Source organism: Pseudochaenichthys georgianus, chromosome 6 (assembly GCF_902827115.2).
Source record: "Pseudochaenichthys georgianus chromosome 6, fPseGeo1.2, whole genome shotgun sequence".
In the NCBI taxonomy this organism is placed as follows: domain Eukaryota; kingdom Metazoa; phylum Chordata; class Actinopteri; order Perciformes; family Channichthyidae; genus Pseudochaenichthys; species Pseudochaenichthys georgianus.
The window spans coordinates 29,220,311-29,242,211 of record NC_047508.1 but is presented as its reverse complement, the minus strand read 5'-3'; the positions used below and the strand labels follow the sequence as shown (position 1 = coordinate 29,242,211).

General features: G+C 41.4%; 1 protein-coding gene across 2 annotated transcripts in view; it reads right to left on the bottom strand.

Annotated features, from left to right (window-relative positions):
* The window catches only part of roraa (RAR-related orphan receptor A, paralog a), a 180,759-nt gene that overhangs the window by 28,159 nt on the left and 130,699 nt on the right, over nucleotides 1-21,901 (bottom strand). The window contains exon 1 of one of the 2 annotated variants that reach the window (XM_034085250.2): nucleotides 16,552-16,681. The exons of the other annotated variant lie outside the window; for it this stretch is intronic. Coding sequence (XP_033941141.1) covers nucleotides 16,552-16,582 — 31 coding nt within the window. The 5' untranslated portion in view covers nucleotides 16,583-16,681. Of the gene's footprint in view, nucleotides 1-16,551; nucleotides 16,682-21,901 lie in introns of those variants that run through there. 2 annotated transcript variants of the gene reach the window in all.

Here is a 21,901-nt window from a genome sequence, read left to right as displayed (position 1 = left end):
TTCAGCTCTAAGGTAACTCCAAATACAAACCACACACTGATGGCACAACCCCAGCTTCTCTCAGCCCAGTGCTTACATGAGCCGGCCCGCAGCTCAAGTGAACTGTTATAGAATAGTTCCTGACCTCAGTGTTAAACTATAATCTGCGGTTGTTATTGCCTTTAAAGCGCCCTGCAAGGAGTTGTATCAGAGCAAAAAACCCCTCGAGTATGAGAAGTGGAAAAAGAAGAGAAAAACAGATATTGTAGTACCCTGAAATGTGGCAAAATATCTGATCCAAGAAAACAGTATACGATCAGGTTGTTTTTTGTATGTATTCAGTCGAAGCTTGTTATTTGAAACAGGAATTAAAAAATCATGAGCTTAGTTTGAAAGTAAATGTGCTCTAAAACAAAAAGGGGCATCATCTTTTTGTATTCCTTCAAAAGATGCATGCTTATCAAAACTACATTTTTGCAAATAGGCTGATGTTGCACAATGCTGCTCTTGCTCAAAAAACCTGCTGAAAAAGCCTTTATGTTTTCTAACCAAGCACTCACAAGTGAGCAGCCACTGTATCGTTAATATGCTTCCATATTGCCATATTGGCAGTGTCTCCTGCTTCACTTCATAGGCAGCTAAGCTTCATACTCAGGTGCCAACAGTAGTGTGCTTCAAGGGTTACATAAGTAGCAGCTAATGGTGCTGGGTCAGTATTTGAGATCTAATCCTCAGCGGAAATTTGATCCACAACAACAACTTTCTACATGTTACCCCGGCCCAGCAGGAGACACAACACTCTTTATGAATCGAAACAAATCATATACAGTGTGACTAGAAGGAAGAATGATTTATCTCTCTCTCTCTCTGCCTTCTAGACACACTAGATCCATTTCTCTGCCTGTTCAGTTGGCACAAACATCGGCCCGTTACAAAAGAACACAAGGCTTGGGGAATTTTCTAGGAAACCCGTTGCCGTTCTCCTCCACGCTTGTTAAATTACAGAAGAGGTCGCAGCAGGGGACTTCGGAACACAGCTACCAATCAACATCGGCAATTCTCCTGGTGTGTTTGTCAACATTGATGCCATGTGCAATTGGCGTAATTGGCAGGTTAGAGCTCGGCAACATACTGGACGTCCTTTTGGCGCGCACAGGGCCATGTCATTAAAGGGACATGTTTCTGGAGGCGCTGCCGAGGACACGTAACACACAAGCACGTTAGGAAGACAGCTCGCCTGATAAAATGGCTGCCTCTTATCTCTACTATGCATATGAAAGGCTTATGCCTTCTCCCTGACAGATTCTACGCCTCATCACCACGGGATTTGCCCAGATACACCCGAACAGAAGCTCAGAGAAAAACAATGTATCACATGTATAGCTTCATCTTAACACTGTCAACTGATGTTTGTGTGCTTGCGTGTGTATCTGTGTGTGTATCTACACACACATGCTCACTTAAGAAAAATACAGAGTGAACATGAACTCACCAAAGCTGATTTGATGCTAGTTAGCTTTGGATAACATAATGTGTGTTTCTCTCCTGCCCAGTAATTCCCAGTTTATTGGATGCACAGGGAGCTTGCCATTCCTGGAGCAAGCTTCAATTAACTCTGTAATCTGTAGTGAATGCTTGATATAATAATGATATAGTATCTATAATCACCATGATGAGGTGGGGTAGAGTGTGCAGGAAAATAATCATTTGTATCATCACCGCTGGGTAGCATCATTATTAATCTGACAGCACTCATAAAGCGCTTTGTTTGTTTTCTCTGATTGCTCTTTTACTACCAAAATAAACAACTTGGCTCCTTTGAGTTTCAGCAGTATAATTTGCTGGAACAGCAAAGGCATTTATCTATAAATGTATTTTCAATTTGAGGTAAGCTGCAGTCATGAAAGCTAAATCACTACCAGGGAGAAGATTATTCTAATTACTAACCAGCTGTCGCACATGCTGCATGAGCACAGGATGTGTCAGAACAAGGAGCAACCAGTAATCAGTTTCACTGAATCATTTGAGCACACATTTACATCTTGCACTAAATGTTAAACATGAAATTCTCTCCATTTGTATGGTAATGTTGTAAAACTAAAAGAAGCGTATACTGTAACACAGCGTGAATGGATCTAGAAACACAGATTTTATGGTCAATTTGTGATGCAATCTCAGAAGCCGAGTGTTTATTGCAGCTGAAATAAGGCTCCTGATATTTTAGTTTCCACTCAGATTACCCTGAAGGATAAATTGACCAACTGACGGCATGCTGGAGTGTGACTTGTTTACGATTAATGTAATGTTTATTTTAAATAGGAAAAAGTGAGTTCAAAGGATCCAGCCACACAGAAAGCTAAGAGAGGCAAAGTAGGAGAATGTTAGGTCTTTTCCGAGCTATATGTGAATTAGACCATAATGCGAGCATGGCTCGGTCCCTGGGGTTTTCTTTGCCATTTTGCACTGCTAGTGCTGCAATCCCCCTGACAGGCCCGTTTATGACTGCTCTGCTATCAGAGGGCTGAGTAGAGCCAGGGACGAGCCTTCATTAGAGATTAAAGTGACCGTCACAAAGTCCAAAATTATCGCTGCTTCCCACAGCAAGGCGAGGGGAAACACTGAATAGGCTTAAGCTCATGCATCAACAACAACTCAGTATCAGACGGATCCTCTGCTTAACACACAAGTTCCTTTTCAATTTCAATATGCATTCCTGAATGACATTTAGAGACATCTTTTTAATTGGATAGAATCAATCTAATGGCTCCGTTGGCGTTAAAACAGATATGCATTTTGGCAAATACCATGCATGACATCACCTTTTTAAACAGAAGCACTTGAAGAAAGAATGTGTGTGCTTGAGCAGCCACATTGGTAACTAAGACAAATAAGGATGTACAGTATGGCATGATATCACGATCAGATGCATTTTCTTGCCTGTCATATCATTTCTTCTGACCACTGAGGTTTAGAATTGAGCTGTTCGCTTTTAGTGGTAACATTTATACATCTCCTGATTCAGAGCCGCTGGACATTATTACTGATAGGAATGAATAAAATGAGGCAGAATATGTGCAGCTGCATGGAATTCCTGGCTCTCTGACCATATCCACTCAAGATGTCTTCCCCTCCAAGGCATTGTATGCCATGTACTCATCCGTCTCTTTCCAAAAACCCTCATAGGACTCACAGAGAGGAAGATGTTACTCTTTTATAACCATTCTGCGGGGAAAACTCACTGATGAGTTTAAATTCGGAAAATTATTGAGTTATTTTACACCTACACAGAAGGGAACAAAGAGCAATGTAACGCATAACAATACTGCCCGAAAATAATGGCAGTCTGAGGTTAAACAAAGCAACAAAGCCGTTATACACATTACGCACTCATTCCTCCTTCCATCAAAGTTCTTGCTGTAACTCCAGAACAAAGCAGCTATTCTCAGAGGAACATGAAAGACATACACCTGTCAATCACAGCTCCCGAGACTCTATATTTCCCGTGTCAGAGGCTGCAGGATGGAGAAATGTGCAATATTCTGATAATATTTCATGCAAACTAATGCAAGTCAGAACACTTCCCTGCTGGCCAGAAGGAGGGGAAATGAGAACAGGTAATTATCGGATTGCCTCAAGGCAAGCAATGATAGAGATAGCAGAGAACGGGATATTTAGCCCTGCTAATGAAGGCCCATGTTGTGGGAGCACCAGGAAGGGGGAGCAGAGGGAGCCAGGCTGACGCTCAGCAGGAGGTAGCGCCTGATAAGACCATCTTACATAATGGCCGCATCCAGGCCCAGCTCCCTGTTCCTCACGTTCTCTCCCATCCACTCTGCATGTCCGGCCAAGGGAGCGTAACATTGCTTCGGTATTTCATTTCACAAAACATGACCATTTAATATGTTAATCCACACCAAGTATTAACATTTACAATGTTGAGGGGTGGGGGTTGGGCCTGTTTATAGATGCACTGATGCAGACAGCGGTTGCAATGCAAATGGTGACAGCAGCATGTTAAATACAGTTTATTATGTTAAGTATATTGTTACTGATCATATTCACTGAAGAGAGATTTAGTAATTTGAGTGATGGATCCCCCCCCACCTTGCTCAGTCCATTTAACCCGACTGAAGGGTTTAGGTTCGCCCATCACGACAGACATACTTAAAGCTCTGTAAAATAAAAAGAGATTGCTTATTTTGTATATGCAGCACTTCCCCCGGACGGATATGAAAGTTTAATCATGGCATTAGGATTCACAGGCATTCCCTTGCCAGACCTGCTTGCAGACATCAGAATTGCTAATTTGCTAGTTTGCCCAGGAAGAGCTGGCTGCTGGGTGAGGAGGGGATGAATGGAAACAGGAGTCTGATTTGTCCAGATAACCTTGAACCCCAACGCTCAGCTTCCTGTGGATGTACGGAGCTCAATCAGTCCCTCTTTATCATGTTGATCTGAGCCTCAGTCCAGCTCAGCCGCCGCACAGCGCCGCACTTGCTCTTACCTGACTACCGAGAGTGTGTCATTAGACAAAATCATTTCCTGCTCTCTTTCCTGCCTGTTCTTACACAGCCATTAACTTGCACTCAAATGTTGTGAATGAAAAATACTGCAAAATTATTGCTTTTGAAGCAATCTTGGCTCTGCAGTAATGTCCCGATCAGATATCTACATTAAGCCAAAACAAAGCCTTTGACACAAATCACAGTAATCGTGGCTCGGTTTCTAATCTGAATAATTAATTCCTATTGCTTGCGATGAGGGGCGACCGGAGACCGACATGATAAAGAAGAAAGGTCCTGACAGGGTTATGAGTCAGCAGAGATGTGAAATTCAAATTGGCCAGGCTAAGCAGTTTGGAGCTGATGGTGATTCGAGTAGACTCACTGGTCAGCCCTACAGTACAGGACAGGAGCCCAGGGCTGAGAGATTGTGCAGTTACTCATGGGCACAGGTGCTTTATCAGCAGACCACAAGTAAGGGGTGAAGCCGGAATAATTGTAAGCTTCATCCAATGATACGCTGTACTTTCCATGTTACAGTAAATTATAAAATATCTTCATCCAAACAAAGCTTTCCATTCTTTTCTTTAACAAAACACATCTTTATAATTAACAGTTCAAATGCTGCCCAGACTCTGTCATGGAGGACCTGCGCTATTCACAAAATTAAAGTGTAGATCTATCATTGGCAGGGGAAGATGAAGCAGTGGGAGCAGGACTCTCACTGTTTTCTGTCACAGCCTCAGCTGTGTGCACACACTCTCCTTGCACACTGCCATCTTTCACTCAGCCAGGCACTTGCCTCCTCGCCCACTGCGCGCGCCAGGCCCGGGCAGCACATGCCACCGCCAAACATCCATTTACTCCCTGCAGGGCTCCTGCGTATCTCAAGTGGGCCTGTCATTGAGACCTGTTTAGATTCGACTACACTGTATGCCCGGCACACAGGTATAAACATGTTATTTGTTCAGGTGCACACACAAATACACACAATTCACATTATTAAATGCTTGGTTCAAAATCAGCTTTGATAATTTCTCTGGTAACACCTTGTCAAGCTGACTGGCTAGACTCAACAGAGGGTGGTAATTGCATCCCTGTTGAGAGGCCTGTAGCCTGTGAGGGTGTGTGTGGAATTACTGTACACACACGTCCGCTAGATTCAGCCGGCTATAGCTGAAAAACATGCACACAATAGCCATTATTCACTGTAAATGTGCAGCTGCAGGTCTATGTTTACCTATGTGTTCAAAGGTGCAAGCTGTGAGAGCAAACATACAAACATTAATTGGCTAATATATGAGCAGCATGACCCGATGACCAGAGATATGTTCTCTCTACAAAGAGTCCCACCTCCAACATCTTAGCCTGGAGGCAGGTTTAATGCTTACCTGCAGATGCTGCCTTTGTCTTTGAAGTGGAGCGATGCATGCAACAGAACAGATGGAGATGTTGGATGCTTTCAGGAATTATTAATGGCATGCTATGATCCCACATGACCTTCAGCAAATAGTCTCCCAGCACTGGAGTACACAGGCGGCTCTGCACATCCATATTGTATTTAGACAACACACCTGGGTCAATGGAGGAACACCGAGCCTTCATTACTGTACTTTGAGCTCCTGTCGGCAAACGCTGCTTCCTTTGCCACTCAGAGGCAACACAAAAGCATCCAATCACGTTAAACACAATCATATGTTTCAGGAATAGATTTGAGATTTATGCAGCAAACACACTAATTCCTTAAAGCTCAATTTGTTTCTCCCACAATGGGAGCCATACACTGGAATTAATCTGCAGAAAGCCTTTCCTGTAGTTTTAAAAATAAACCCTTCATCATTGAAGGCTTTTGTGGTTGCTCAAGGGATATGCTATTGTGACATCAAATCTATCTAACGAAAGTACATCAGTAACAGCCATAACATATCTGTTGCCTATGGATAGCATTATGTTTACAGTCAGAACTGAACAATATCCGGATTGCCTTGGAGAGAAACTGAGATGCTGAAATACGCCTTCTTTGCTTTCCCTTTTATGTGATAGAACCGACAAATACAAAATAACAAGAAATCAGGAAACTTACTTATGTTTATGCTTATCTGTAGAAATATGAAATGATTACAATGCTGGAATAACTTCTTCCTGGAACAAAATACCTGACATTGATATCAGGTAGGAAATAGTCAGAAATGTATCTCCAGTAACGTTGGACATATAGTTGGATTGTTTACTGTTTTCTACGTCTACTACAGGGAATTACCAAATTATTGTTTGGATCTTCAAAGAACAGGTTTTTAAAAACATCCCATCCTTAAAATGTAGCTTCTTTTTTTTTGCATTACATTTTATTTACATGCCAATGTGTGCTGTTAGCATGTGAGATCAGGGGCAGCTACTAATTATTCAATCAGTAAGTGAGACTGCCCTCTAGGCACATTCATGTAGAAACAAAATTAATTTACAATGGATGCAATTAAAGCCTGGAGCTGCTTTGATCGCTGGCAGAATTGTTACGCACCATATTGAGGCTTTGTCTTACTATACTGTCACACGCTGATTCGAAAATTGCTCCCAATAGTTAGGCAAGCACCTTGCGTGGTACATGACTGCCACTGAAGGGTTAATGGGTGAATACATATGTAGAGCTGTTTTGCCTTCTGATGGAAAAGCAAAAGTTAGGATTATACGCCTTTTGACAAGTCACATACTATTAATTATAAATAAGATCATTTTATGTTGGAACCATTTTCCAATGTTTCTTTACAAAGCAAGTTCTCTAGTCTATGCACAGCTGGCCCTCCCAAAATCCTTTCTGTTGCACGCTGCTCTTTAAATGCACATATGAAAGATACACGTTTGTTCTGCTTTCATGAAGTCATGCCTCAAAACATAAAAATCATAAATAATATGCATATCTCAAGGCACAGTATGGCACAAAAAGGCATATCAATTACCGTAGCCACTGTATGTGAACATGAAGAGTACATTGCAAACTCTGAACTGAAGCTGCAACATACACAGCAATGTGTTTTACACCTGTATACATGTAGGTTTAATTGGGGTTATATGGTTCCTGTATTAAGGGGGAATAGCTGATTATTAAGATGAGGAAACAATGCCCTGCTATGTTTGTACAGTATATGCAAGGTCTGCAGCCTTCAGCTTCTCGAGAATAAATACTGTGGTGGTGCTCTCATAAGACACTGCATGTCTTCAAAGAGCTACATCTAAGGGAGGAATTGATCAGACACTTTTTCTCACACTCCGTAAGAGTAGAAAGGAATACATTATTTGAACAGTGTCTATCTCCTTATATATACCACAGCCTCTGATTAATTACCTAAGGGCTCTCTAATGAGAATGTGTAAATGAATACAATGTTAATCAACTATGTATACCATGTTTACTCAAGTTTGCTGAAGCTCAAGAAAAAACAAAATCCCTTATGTATAAATTATAATAATCCCAGATCAAGAGAAAGAAAAAAATCCATGGTGAGATCAAAGCAGAGCGGTCCGATGCAATCATGTGTCAAAAGATAAAAAATAACTTCCTAACCCACTCAAACGGGCAAGGTATGTCAAACGTACAGTAGTTTGACTCTGATCATCCTCACTTTGAAGGAAATCTGCTTTCCCCATCTCCCATCATGCCTTTTCTTGTTTCCCCTCTTTCCTTTGGTTTATTCACAGTGACAGCTAAATAACATTCAGAACAACAAGGCTGATATAGAACGAGAATAAATATAAAGACTTGGAATTCTCCTGTGCTTTATGTAACAAAACATGTCACTAAAATTATGATTTAACAATGATAACCCTGTGGTTAAGCTACTTATTTCATAAAGAAATATTCCTAAAAATGCTGTAGCACGCATAAATTCATAGATGTACAAATAATTAGATTGTATACACATGCAATTAAGACATAGTAACAAATTAAAACGAGAACAAATCAAATACAAGCACACATAACCTTGGAGGACCCCTCCCCACCATCACTTCTCAGACACTGTGGTTTAGTTTCGCACGGAACATATTTTGTGTCTTTCGTCACAGCAGTGAAACACCTGGAACCTTTCATTTATACGAGACAGAAAGAGCAATAGCCATTTGTTTACCGGGACTGATGTTGGCACATCTGGAACTATATTAGCTTAACTGTTGGCAGTAAAGCCAGGCTCCGTTACACAACATGCAGTAAGCCGGCGAATACAAATACACAATAGCAGAGGACAGTTGTCTTCCTTAGGTTACTAGTTGATGCATATCTTGTAATTCAGGTAATATTTTGGTCGTAGTGGGAAAATGTGCAGTATTTGTATTTTCAATAGGCGACAAAAGTTTCAAGCATTTAAGCAATAAGCTCATTTGTAAAGCTGTGGGTGATGCGTTTGACAGTTGGACGTCATTAGCAGTGGGCTCTACAGCTTTGATAGTAATTGAGATTGCTCTATTTGGGCAGATTCCTCCTCTGTTGCCCCAAGTCACACATTAAAGAGATTAAAACAGCCATCAGCGCCGAATGAACAGGACTGTCTCCCTCTCATATCCAACTATGGACAAAAACAGAACTTACAGTAGAGACGACAGCCACTGATTTGTAACTAAGCGACAGATCCCTGCAAGCAAATAAAGCAAGAGTGCCAGTCTCTTTTGTCTCTATTTGTTTCCTTGTGACAGAAATCCGAACACCACATAAACCCTTAAAAGTTTACATGTGGACACAATTTGGAGAAGCTATTTCTTTCAATTTATCTGATGTCTTTGTCCTATGTATTGGATTCTTGGAGCTGTGAAAATGAGCAAAGGGAGAGCATTTTTACATCAGGGATGAATGTCCTTATTCTTCCCAAATTAGGCTCCTGCAAGAGGGTGATCATAAGCACATCCGGAGACTTTGAGCGAGGGTCTTTGCTGATGCTGCTGTTGTTGAGGCTGGACCAGGCTGAGCTGAGCAGCCAGGTTGACAAGGACCTGTGCTCAGCACGAGGAAAGCTCTCATCCAGAAACAAGAAGCCCAGGGGAACAAAGACAACAATATGCCAACACACCCACTTGAAAACAACAAAACAACCCAAAAAGAGTCAGTGGTGTGTGATTGCCAGCTGCACTCCAGATTACCAGGCTCTCTCAGAGTATCTCAGCAATTGCTGAGAGCTGTAGCATCATCTCCAGCTCCTTAATCAGTTCAGTCGGAGAGGGATGGATCCTGACATGCAAAAGGCTCAGCAGCACGATGGGGAATAAACTCATAATCAGCAATCAGATATCCCACATTGCCAGAGGGGGCGGGGAGCTCGTCTCAGAGAGGTCAAGGATCTCTCCACAGCCAGTTAACCCCTTTACTCCAGCTGGGAAACATGCACGCTCTCATTGTCTAGGTAGGACACGCATTGTTTATCTGGCTCTATTGAGACTGACACGTGCAAAAGAGATGCATTTTTTCTTTCTTGTTTAAAACTGAGTAAATACAGTTTCAATTTGAAAACATACTCTACAAGCCCATAAGTGGAGTTGGGTTTCATTAAAGCACCATGACCCTGAATAAGCCATGTGCGGCGCCTTTAAACAAAGTTCATTGCCTTGCACATTCTACTTCCTTTCATCTTCGTAATTAGCACTGAAACAGCATTTCTTTTATTTCAAATGAATGCATGTGCATAAAAATCAATCTTAAGCAGACCGTTCGAGCAAGGCCGTTTTTCTTTGTTATTTATGATGATCAAATTCCTTTCATGCATCTTAGTTGGGGTGAGGAGGGCCTAACGGTGCTAACCTTGAGAATTCGTTTTCCCTTTGGCCTGCACCGACTCCTCAGGGAGATTCAAACATGCTTACAATCTGCTGCAGCAGTCAGAGATAAGTTAGGAGGCTGCTACAACTTCGAAACTCTGTGGTAGAGATTATTCATATCATTTATCTTTCTTGAAGAGCACCCCCTAGTGCTCAGGAGGATTTGTTCATCATTGCAGTGTAAATGATGCCTTCCTACAAGTAGAACCCCTAATGGCCTCTGCTGGGACATGTAATCAAACGCCTCACACACTTCTCTCCCTGTTGTAATCAAGCGGAGGAATGCATGTTGTGACAATCTTTGTTATAACGCTGCCTCATCCCTCATCTCATCAAAATTCCATTTTTCTTTCTTTGTTCCCTGCCAGGATTCCTAGATGCTGCACTCGCTCTCCATGGAGCGAAGGCGAGTGTGGCTTAGTATGCTGTGACCTCTGACCTTTACCAACTTCATAACTCTATAGAATGTTGCACTCCTGGCATTCACTATTTATAGTTAGATTCCACACTCGTCCATATGGGCAACCTAGGTAATCACTTTCAATGAAGTTCACAGAACATGGCTGTAACCATAGCATACGAGCTGAGTAAGCCATAAAGGTGACAGCTCTTATCAGCGGCTGTCACCGAGAGCTCCTTTTTAGTCACCTTAGGTCACATTAACACCAGAAATCTACTCCACTCTCATCTCACCTCTGCAGGGCTGACACTGGAGGAGGATAAAGGTGATAAAGCACACAAACAATGCTTCTCTTCTTGCCTGCTGCCGGCATGCTTGCCTAGCAGGGAGATCTGATTACAACTGAGAAGAGAGCAGCTTGGTGTTTCATGGAAAAGCAGGTCAACTGGAGAGTGCTGTCAGAGCAAGGGAGTCACAGGCCTGATGGAGGAGAGGAAAAGCTATCCGACACAGCGGGGAGAGACGGAGGTTTGTCTCCAGCTGTACAGTAATGGGCTTTATTTACTCTGCCATTAAAAACAGAAAGGTGATGGAAGTGAGTGGAGTGAGCATAAGACTCTAGGGAGAGATGCATTAGTGTTGTCTGGTGTTCCTGCTCACCTTCTACCTCTTTTTGCAGTTTCTCCTGCGTCTCCCTCTGGCTCGCACACAAGAGACGGAGCTGCCCCACTGCCAACACCTAACTCCGTATGTGTTTTTCTGTCCTCAGTGTTTGAGTCAGACAAAACGCAAAATCAATAATGCTTTTTCTCCCCCATTTCTTCTTTGATGCAACTTCAAAAAGCCAATGGACAGCCCTCCAGAGGCACACAGAGGAAAAAAGCCAATGGTACGAAACACGCTCAGAATAAAAGTACAGCAGGGAAAAACTTTCACCAACACCCTTCACTCTCTTAAAACACTTAACTTCTAAGCCCCAAGTGGCACACCTATGAGGGTAAAACAGGCCACGTGACATGAGGCTACATTTTATTTTTTGTGAGTAAGTCCACGCTAGAGTATGTACATACAAACTTTGAATGAACACAAAACGTTAGAATGTAAATGAAAAGGGTTTAATCCTTACTCTTGATTGAAGTTACAGGAATAAAGAGAAGAAAAAAATGGTTCTACTCCATGGACTGTGGTATATGATTATCTAAGGAGTGCTGACAGAGGGAGAATTCTATCAGCACCTAAATGCTGCATGACAGGGAAGCACTTCAAAGGATCTATAAGTGACTCCTGAAATACTGAGTGAAAGTTAAGCAGGAAATGACTCTTAAGTTAGAGGCATTTGACTAAGCCATGCAGCTCGGTGTTTCACCTGACTGGGGAGACAAATTGAGAACCCAGATTGAACTCGATGTGAATGTTTCAGAAGGAACAAAAATCATCTTCTGTAGCCTGATGGTTATCTTGAGCTGCGGCTGTTCAGTATCCCTGCTGTTTGATTGGACAGGGGAGTCATTTAACCTCACCTGCGATTGGACTAATCTGTCAAAACAACAAGGTGTGACTGACAGGACAAGATGACTGACGCTGTCTGGTACCCCGCAGGGGCTTGGATGGAGTCGTAGCTTAATGTTTATATAATCAAAATAAAAAACGATACTTGGATATGAAGCTTTAAAAAGACCGTATTTAATGTAATTTGGCTTCTCTTGTATGTAGTGTATGGGAAATACACAATTAAAAAAGAAATGACTAATTGTATCATGAGTAGTTTTTTATTTGGTATTAATAGTTATAATGCACATCTGTAAGAAGAGATCTGAATAAAATGAATAAGTTCTTACTCACTCTATATTGTTTGTATTGTCTCGTATTTGTTTGATGAAATAACAGATTCATAATTGATTATGATAATCTAGTTTTAAATGTATGTTGTTACACAAATGCGCACAGCAAATCATGATTTTTAAAAGTGGAATTAATAGCGACCAATATCTAAAATCATTACATCATAGACTATACTAACTATTGTTAACTCAAAAAAAAACTAGCACCCATCTCCCATTCTCTCCTCTCCAGAGTGCACCTTCCTATCTTCCCAACTACTGTGGAGCCAAATCAAAAATCCATGCTCTCAATGGGCAGTCAATATCTCATTAAGCAGTCGCTCCACACACACTCAGGCAGCCAGGATGTTGGTTTCAGTGTGCACACACAGATTGGCACAGCTCACACACTTTAATAACCCGTGGGGACGCCATCACACTTCCTCAGCCAGCAAGAGACCCTCCATCTCAGAGTGAGTCTTGTTTGTCTTTCCTCTGCTCAGATATTATCTTTTCAATTTGACTGGGACATGTAAATGATCCCTCGAAAAAAAGTGAAATTAAATTAAAAGATAATTCATAAATGCACACTTTATGAGATACGTAATTTGAGGGTAGTGCAAAATGTAATTTAGTACTATTAATATTGGTAGTGGAATTATGTTCACATTCAAACTCAATTTATTTTAGTCTAAACTAAATATGCACACTTGTTAAATATTGTCTTTTTTTAATTGGGTCTTTCATTTAAGTTCCTTGCAGGAGGCTTGTACTATATTTGCCTTCACCTTAATCTGTGGCGATTCCTACTTAAGCTCTTCATGTCCTCAGTCCCTAACTGGATAATAGCCAATCTTGTTAACCTCTGCTTTAATGTGTGAGGGCCTGCAGCACTGGGTAGTGAACACTTCAATCGCCCACTGATAGAAAGAGACAAAGGGTACCAAATCTACAGCAAACATTTACAGCCTTGTTAACATAGCCTCAAAGCGCCTATCACAAGACATTTGGCTTTACCTTCTCTACGGACCCAGATTTTTTTTACAGTCTAGTACACACTCGTGCTAAATCACATATTTATGTGCAGTCTGCATGCACTGTAGGGGCTTACAGGGCCTTGCTTTCAACTATTTAAAACATTCAAACTGCTATGCATTTGCGGAAGATACATTTAGATCTTCTTTTTAACTAAACGTATCATTACTATGCTGTAAATGTATAATTATAAATGCAGAGAAAATAACTCATGTAGGTGTAAGTATATTTAAAGATACATATATACTATCAATACTATTCTATTAAATTATATTTTCTATTATTTGTATACTAGCCTTCAACTAACAAATATTTCCATTATGGATTAAACATCTGGTAACTTTCTTGTTCATTCGGTTTGTCAAAACATACTGTTAATACTGTTTAAAACTTAAAATAGAGAGCATTGTCACTCACATTTACCGAACTCTTTTAGTGGTCTTCTTAGTTACCCAATAAACAGTCAAAACCTCACAACTATTAAGATTGAATTTAAGCAAGGGTTATCGGCTAATCATTTAAGCTCAAATGTCACATACTGTCGTTTTCCAAAAATACAAAATGGAGCTCTCTAAGAAAGGGAAATACTCCATTAAACACAACTACTTGAGTACATTTACTCAGTTACAATGCAGCTACCTTTACCTCACAACGATGATACTCTTTATGAAGTGTACATTATGTACTGTAAAAGAGACACACATCTTTACCTTTTCTGTCAATCTACAAATCTACACATCAAACAACTTTCTTTAATTATGTAATTGGAATTTTCATCCTAATTGTGCTGAGTAGGCTGGCTAATTTGCATGGGGTAATGAGAGGGATGTTTCTATTACAGGTAATTAGGTACTTGAGAGGCGGTGGTGTGGTAGAGAGTCTGAATAGAGAGGGAGAGGTGGGTAGAGGAGGGTGCAGTGGAGAGACAAAGCCACATACATTTTTGATATAATGTATTAGAATATTTTTGAAGTGTACAATAGAAAAAAACGTTTTTTTGAACACTGAAAAAGCATGTGCAAGTGCGAACAGTTGTGCCATAAGGAGAAAGAAGTGCATGGCAAGGCAGCAAGTCATTGTTCTGTTCATCCATTTCACTGACCATTTTCAGGAAGAAATTACTGCTGCCGTTTAAATTAGTTTCCAATTATACAGCTTGTTCACATTTTAATTTAATTTCCGACATAGTCACAGTGTCCTATCATGACACCAGCAGCTCCTATCAAACTGAAAGCACCAAAAAGGGTTGAGACAGAGCTAAAGGTAGACGTGAAGACAGGCAGAAACTGGCTATAACTTAGATGTCAGTATGTCTCATCTTTACTAACATGACTAAGTAAAAACAACATAAAAATATACATTAATTCAAGAAAATAAGAAATATACACATTAAAATGCTGTCTATTCATCGCTCTTTTCCTAGAAATACTACACAGCACTCCATTTTATCAAAAAAATATGAATTCATAAAGCCCTTCACTATAAATTGCATATAAAGGACATTAGGTCAAAGGACATTTTTCATATGCATCTCATTGAAAAATAGATACAAGGCTGCCCTTCCTCTCAATTTCCCACATGTCCCTACTGAACGTGAAACACACTTTATAAATGAATTCTCACACACTGTGATCAATGTGGAAAAATATATTAACACTGTGGTAAGAGTTGCCAGTCCCACACAAAAAGCAAGATGATTAACTAGAATCTACATCAGTATGACTAATATGAACAGTAGTAAATACATTTGATAATTTACACATTCATTTTACAGTATATTGGTATAAATTAATATGTATACAGACAGTATGTTGAATATTCTACAATGCTGTTTTGTTTTGCCAGTAAATATGATTTAAATAAAAAAGGGAATTTATTTCTGGACAGATGGAGAAACAAAAGAGCATACTGTATCAAATGAAATGATCATTACTGATATGTGAACACAGAATGACAGCTGCACGTGCCTCCTCGTGGTTATTGTATTTGACTGAATCACGAGGACACATGAGCAGATTTACTTGGATGTTTCCACATTTCTCTATATGGAATGATGAGTGTATTAATATGTGCAAAGACAATGATTATGTGTTTGTGTGCAAGCATGCATGAGAGAAGTGTGTGCTGCACTGTACAGTATGTCTGACTGCACTTTCACTGTCTGTCTGCGCAGATGTGTGTGTGCGCATGTATGATGGAGGGGAAGGAAGAGCTGGGATTAAGCATACTAGATCAAAATCATAGCGACTGGGAGGACCCAGTCCTGCTCTCATGGCCACACATTTAAACCGGACTGCCCAACAAATAGGTCAGTGGAACACAACACACTATCACACACAGATGAACACACACATGCACCGGTATCAACTCATAGAATCAAAGTCTGCCAGTCGTGCCAGTGTCTTGTCGCCCGTCTGCAACCCACGTTTAGCACTGCCACGCACATCTTCCCGCGGAACAGACACTTCCTCTGGACTGGAACAACAGGATTAAGAACGGGGCAGAAAGGAAAAGCGACAGGAACCCCCCCCACCCTTTACGACCCTTTGCCCCCTCTCCCTGCATGCTACCTTATATCTATGCCAAAAAAACTTCTGCTCAGGAGCTGTTCTTGTCAGAGACGTGCAAAGATTACACCGGCTGTGGTTTCCTCAGCACACCACACAACAGTGGCAGCCAGGAAACACTCACATAACACGAAAACATCCAAATCCAAAAAGTACCTTTTTACATTTTAGAAGTTAAATAATTACAGCTCAGGCTCTTACTCTGATTTAAAACAAATAAAGACAAATCTGTTCATGCATGCAAATAAATGTAAAGAAAGTATCATTCACTTAAACACATTTTAAAGCATTGTTTTACAGTATGTCTCCCTCCCTCCCTCCCCCTCTCACTCTCTCTCTGTCACACACATGCCTTGCAAATGAAATGCAAAGAGTTGGCAGGCTATGAATAGCGGAGCCGTACTTCCCTACTTGTTACTCAGGATGCAGGATAAGCATGCGTTTTGCTCTTACCTTTCATAGCTGAAATCACAAAATACATCATTAAGCTTCGAGTCCATAAGAGAACCACTATCACCAGCGCAAAGCCCTCCACTGCTGTCTCAGCAGCAGCTGGCCAGCACAGCTCTGTCTCTCAGCCTCCGAGCATGACCACACCAGAATCCATGTGACTGTGACATCAGTGTTCATGTCTGACTGCTCCCCACCCACTAGCCTTTGATTGGCACAGCAGGCAGCCAGTAGGGGCGCTGAGAGCTCAGGCAGGGAAGCTGGCCCTCTTCCCCTGATTGCAGTCAGAGCCTTGTGTACCGGCTTGCTAGACACAGCACACTCTCGCCATCTCCTCTGACTTATCTTTTTAGTGCACGGATAAAGTCAGTTTTTGCAGACATCAGTTTTTCACGCTCTTCTTCTGTCCCTTCTACTCTTTTTCTTCTTTTTAAAAAAAATTGAGAGAAAAGTCAAAGAGGGAATAAAACGCTAGGCTGGGTTGAGAGAGGGGTGAAGGAGAAATAAGCTAAGGGAACAACAGAGAGAGGAAGTTATAATAAAGGAGTGAAGAGGATAGATAAGAGAGGGATCTGTAATTTTTTTTATGTGGCTCAAAGATGGATGCGCTCTTCTCCTCCTCCTCCCTGTCTGTAGATTTGAGTGATCAGTGTGAGGCCAGATGTCTGCGAGCAGCGGTGGGCCATACACAGCGAGAAGATGAGTGGAGCCTCAGCTTCCTCCCCTGACCTCTCAGAGGACCCGCATGCCCCTCTTTCACTTTCACACACACCGACGGCTTTCACACACTCTTTTTGACAGGTGAAGAAGGGTAGATAGTGACGGAAGAGTTTGGATGATCCCCTCCACCCCACAGCGACTGGGCGATGAGTTTCCTGCTATAATTTCTCCTTCTCTCCCCACTGTGCCCCTCGCTCTCGCCCCCTGCTTCCCATTCCAGTCCCTACCTCTCTGTCTCTCTCCTCCCCCTCTCCTCGCTCATCCTCTCTCATATGATAATCTGTTCTGACTCCTAACCAGCTGCCTCTCTCTGATACAATATTCTGGTTTTAGTGCAATCCAGCCTTGGCCAATAACCACGTTGCATTTGGCATTTCCATGAATAAGCTGGCGCTCATATCATCTCGTCTCAAGAAAAACATCATGCAGCTTCGGTTTCAAGCGCTCCAATATTTGTAAACTAAAAATTAAAAGGAAAAAGTGTTTTTTTTATGCAAGGAATATTTAAAATGTTTCACATTCGCTACAGAGGTATGATATGAATAACACAGCAGCACTGTATCTTTGCAAGACATGTTCAAAGCCTCTAAAGGGCAAGCATTTCACATTAACAATGCGATTGTAAGAGACATTTGGATTTATTATTTATTCCCCTTTTACACTAAATATCTATGTTCATTGTATGCCTTCTATTGTGTTCTGTTCATTGAATAAAGGTACTTGTTCTAACCACATATCAAATGGAAATGAGGCTCAGCAGCTTGCAACATAAATCTTCCCATGACAATGTTTCATTAGGACCTCTATGATCCATTAGAGACACTAAACACATTAACTCACATTGTGTCAACACTGGTCTCTTATTGCGCATCGTCTAATGAACAAAATATCATTCAGAGGCTGATAGCATCAAATGAAGCGTGCCTGGGTTACAAATTACACGTAGACAGGCCGTGGTAAACTATTGAAAACAATGTATTGTCAGAGACAGAGCAGTTGTCTCGTTGCCATGCTGCTGTCTCCCCATTAGATCTTCAAAGTTCACCAGATGAGTCAGGGACAAGTCCCACACAGGAACATGTTGAACTGCCACTATCTGTGGTTGTTTCTCAGAAACTGCCTGCTCTAAAATTCTTTCTCAATACACTGTGAGCTATGGTTAAGGGTTGTGTCTGCTAGCTGGTTATCCAAGAGCCTCTGAGAAGAGGATAACATCTATATAACCGTCTGAGTGCCAGGAGAGAGTTGGAAGGAGCTCATGTTTTGTCTTCCTACAATCTTGTGAATAAGTGATGATCTCAGAGAAATCTCTCTATGTTAGGAGAGTAATGAAACAACTTACACAACTGGCTACTTCCATCAATAAAAAAAGAAATACCTTTAAATGTTGTTTCAAAATCAATGTGGGATAGAAAGAAAGTGTACTTGAGAGCTGCAGAACTTTTCTGTGTACTACAAGGTACCCCATTGTCCCTTAATTTGCCTTCTCCATCTACACTTTCCCGTTTAAAGGGTTGGCTTACCAACATTACAAAATAAAATCCAAAATACTTTTTACTAAAGAAAAAGTTTTTGTAAAAACTGTTCACAGTATTCTATATTATGTAGGGTAAAGAGTATGACCATGATGCACAATGTCCGTTATCTCTCTGTACCCCCATCTAATGTCATCTCTTTCTATATTTCATAAAGGAATCAAAAATAGTTTTTTCCAATACTGTGAGCTCCACAAATACAATAACATTAATTGTCATTGTACCACAACGATCCTTTGAGAAAAAGCTTGTAAAACAATCTTGATGTTGTTCCACGCTTTCAGCTCAACAACAAATATACTGCCTCCAACTGTATATAATTGTGCTTAAAAGACCAGGCCTCCCTAAGGAGAAATGTTTCCTGCAAAGCTGCTTCATTTGCTCTTGATCATGCTCTCCCTTGACTGCTCCACATTAGCAGGGACAGTATGCCAATACCCTGCTGATACTTTTTCATTAGTGCATTGATTAAGCCACAAAGACTCTGATGGTCAAAATGTCAGCAGGTAATAATGTGGGGATCACTGATGAGTAGCCATCAATAGAGTGATTTTATTTAATTTCTTTACATCTACATTTGAAATATAAGTCGAAGAGCTTAATTCAGTGGGAGTGTTGTCGTTTCTGCTCAACAACCGTCCTCACTAACACTGTTGTGAGCGGGGATCATTTAATGAATGCAGGAACATTCCCGGTGCTGTCCATGAGTGTGTTGCTTTGTCTATGCATGTATGTTTCTGTGTAGCGCTTGTGAAAACAAATGTCCCTCTGGGACAATTCATCTAAATCTAACGAAGGCAGTTGCGATGACTGGTACAGACACTATACTGTGTTTGTGCATCTAGACCAGCCCGGTCATGAGTCCCGCACTCCTCTTAGATTAATTCAAGCAAATGTATTTACTGTAAACAAGCCCTGTGGATTGGTATTCAATTGAGATGAGGTACAGAGCCTCCATGGTGCCCCTGGAGGAGAGGAGAGGGGCTGATAATGGCCTCATTAGCAGTCTGTCAGTAGCCACACCACGCTCAGCATGCGGCTGATCCATGTTAACTCTAACAGCTCCGGACCGGCCGCAAACATCTACTCCTCAGCCTCTGACCCCACAGGATAAACAGTTATGGACTTCCTCATTCGGTGCCTCGATCTTGTTGTGAGTTCAGGCTTTTTATTCCACCACCAGAGCCACCTGGGTGTTTGGAACCGCAATTCTCCGCCTGAAGCAGCGGTAGAATTAACAAGCTTCAACGGGCACTCCATGAAAACAATACAGATCAATTTAATATAGATGCCAAGGAGAGGAGGGCATAATATTAGAACCATAACAGCACCAGCCCACACCACACAATCATAAACCAATTTAGGGCCATTCCAGGCAATTTCCTGGGGGCTTCCACTTGTGGGAAGACTTCAATAAATCACACAGACAACAAAGGGAATATCTATTTCAGTGGAAATAGAGGACACTATGTCCAGCGGACTGTTGGGGGTTGCATTTAAAGACTAGTTTAAATAAGAGAAGTGAGAGTTTAAAAACATACTACATGCAGCTGCTGTGGGTTTATTCTGTGTGGCTACGGGGAATGCTGTTAACTCATTACAGCTAATGGATTTTCCATGGAGCAAAGCAGTGTGTCTAGTCTAAAAGGTAGCAGCTGTAGGTAAGTCTTGTGCTTTTTACAATCTTAACAGTAACACTCTGATCAGGTGACTGTATACACTGCCCTCCTTTATATACCCAGCAACCCCGGGGCCAGCTCAGCACTATTCTCTCTGTCACTCAACACACACACAGTCACAATATTTATAGAACAGCAGGGTCAAAAGGAAGAAATATGAAAGTATCTAATTCCTACATAGGTGAAGTGTACACCCGTCAACTGTCATGTAATGTGAATCAACAACACAGTACTTATAGTGAGTGGTTGACAGGGCTATAGCCTTTTGTTTTACTGTCACGGTTATTTATAGTATAATTTAAATCTTTTTTTTTCTGAACAAACACAAACATATGAGCCTCCAAATCAATTCAATCAAATGGTTTAGTCAAAGAGAAACAAATGTTAAGTACTGTCACTGTGGTAACAAAGCCAATGTGTCCTCCACAGACTGACCACACTTCATATGATTAAAGGCAGACTTGCATACCTGCTTAACATTCACAGGTGACGAGAGTCTGTGAGCAATATAATAAGCACTTCACTTAAATTAAAACATCAAAAGGCCTACTTTTTAGTCACTGTTTTGTTTCGTGGCAGCCAAGTTGTCACTGTTATTTCTCTGCTCGATTTAAGCTAAGTGAAATGCCATGTCTGCCGGTCGGTGGGCGCAGCAGCAGCAGCAGCAACAGTGTTTACAATCTGCTCACTGGAACTGGATGTTCAGTTGATTGATACAGCCTTGAAAAAATACTTTCAACAAAGGTTATAATTTTAGTGCCTGGAATAAATCAGTTTATTTATTTGGTTTATCAGATGAAAAGGCAGTGTTAAGGAGGGATCATCAGCGCGGCTGGAGTGCTATCATATATCTCACGGAACAATGTTTCAATAGATCAATAGAAATCAGATTTAACAATGAATTGCACTGCATCTCCTTTGTGCGAAGCTGCCCTTGGGGACAGAATGGAAAGGGATAGGAGGAAAGAGAGAGAAGGAGCGAAAGGGAACGAGGAGGGGAGATTATCGCAGGCATGGCAGTCAGTGTGAGAGGCTTAGCCTGGCTAGGCAGGGAGGTGGAACCCTGTGAATTCTAATGAACTGGCAAGACTACCCCAAAACCAGCTCCATCTCCATGGCAGGAGGACGGCAGGAGGGAAGGAGGAGGTGATTAGGAAGGCGCAGCCCCTCCACCGCAAACCAAACAGAGCAGGTCATTCTCCCTGTGATAATTATGGCTATAACCAGGCATGAGGGATTGGTAATGGACCTGCTTATTCTTCATGCCCTGCAAATGCAACCACTGAGCCTGTCGAGGGGAAAACCATGATGATGTGTTTTTTCTTTTTTCTGTTAGTGGTGTGACTCTAGTAAGAGTTGCGATAGCTGTTGAAAAGGGCAGCAGGGGAGCTTGGCCTTTGAGGGAGAAGTTAACGAATG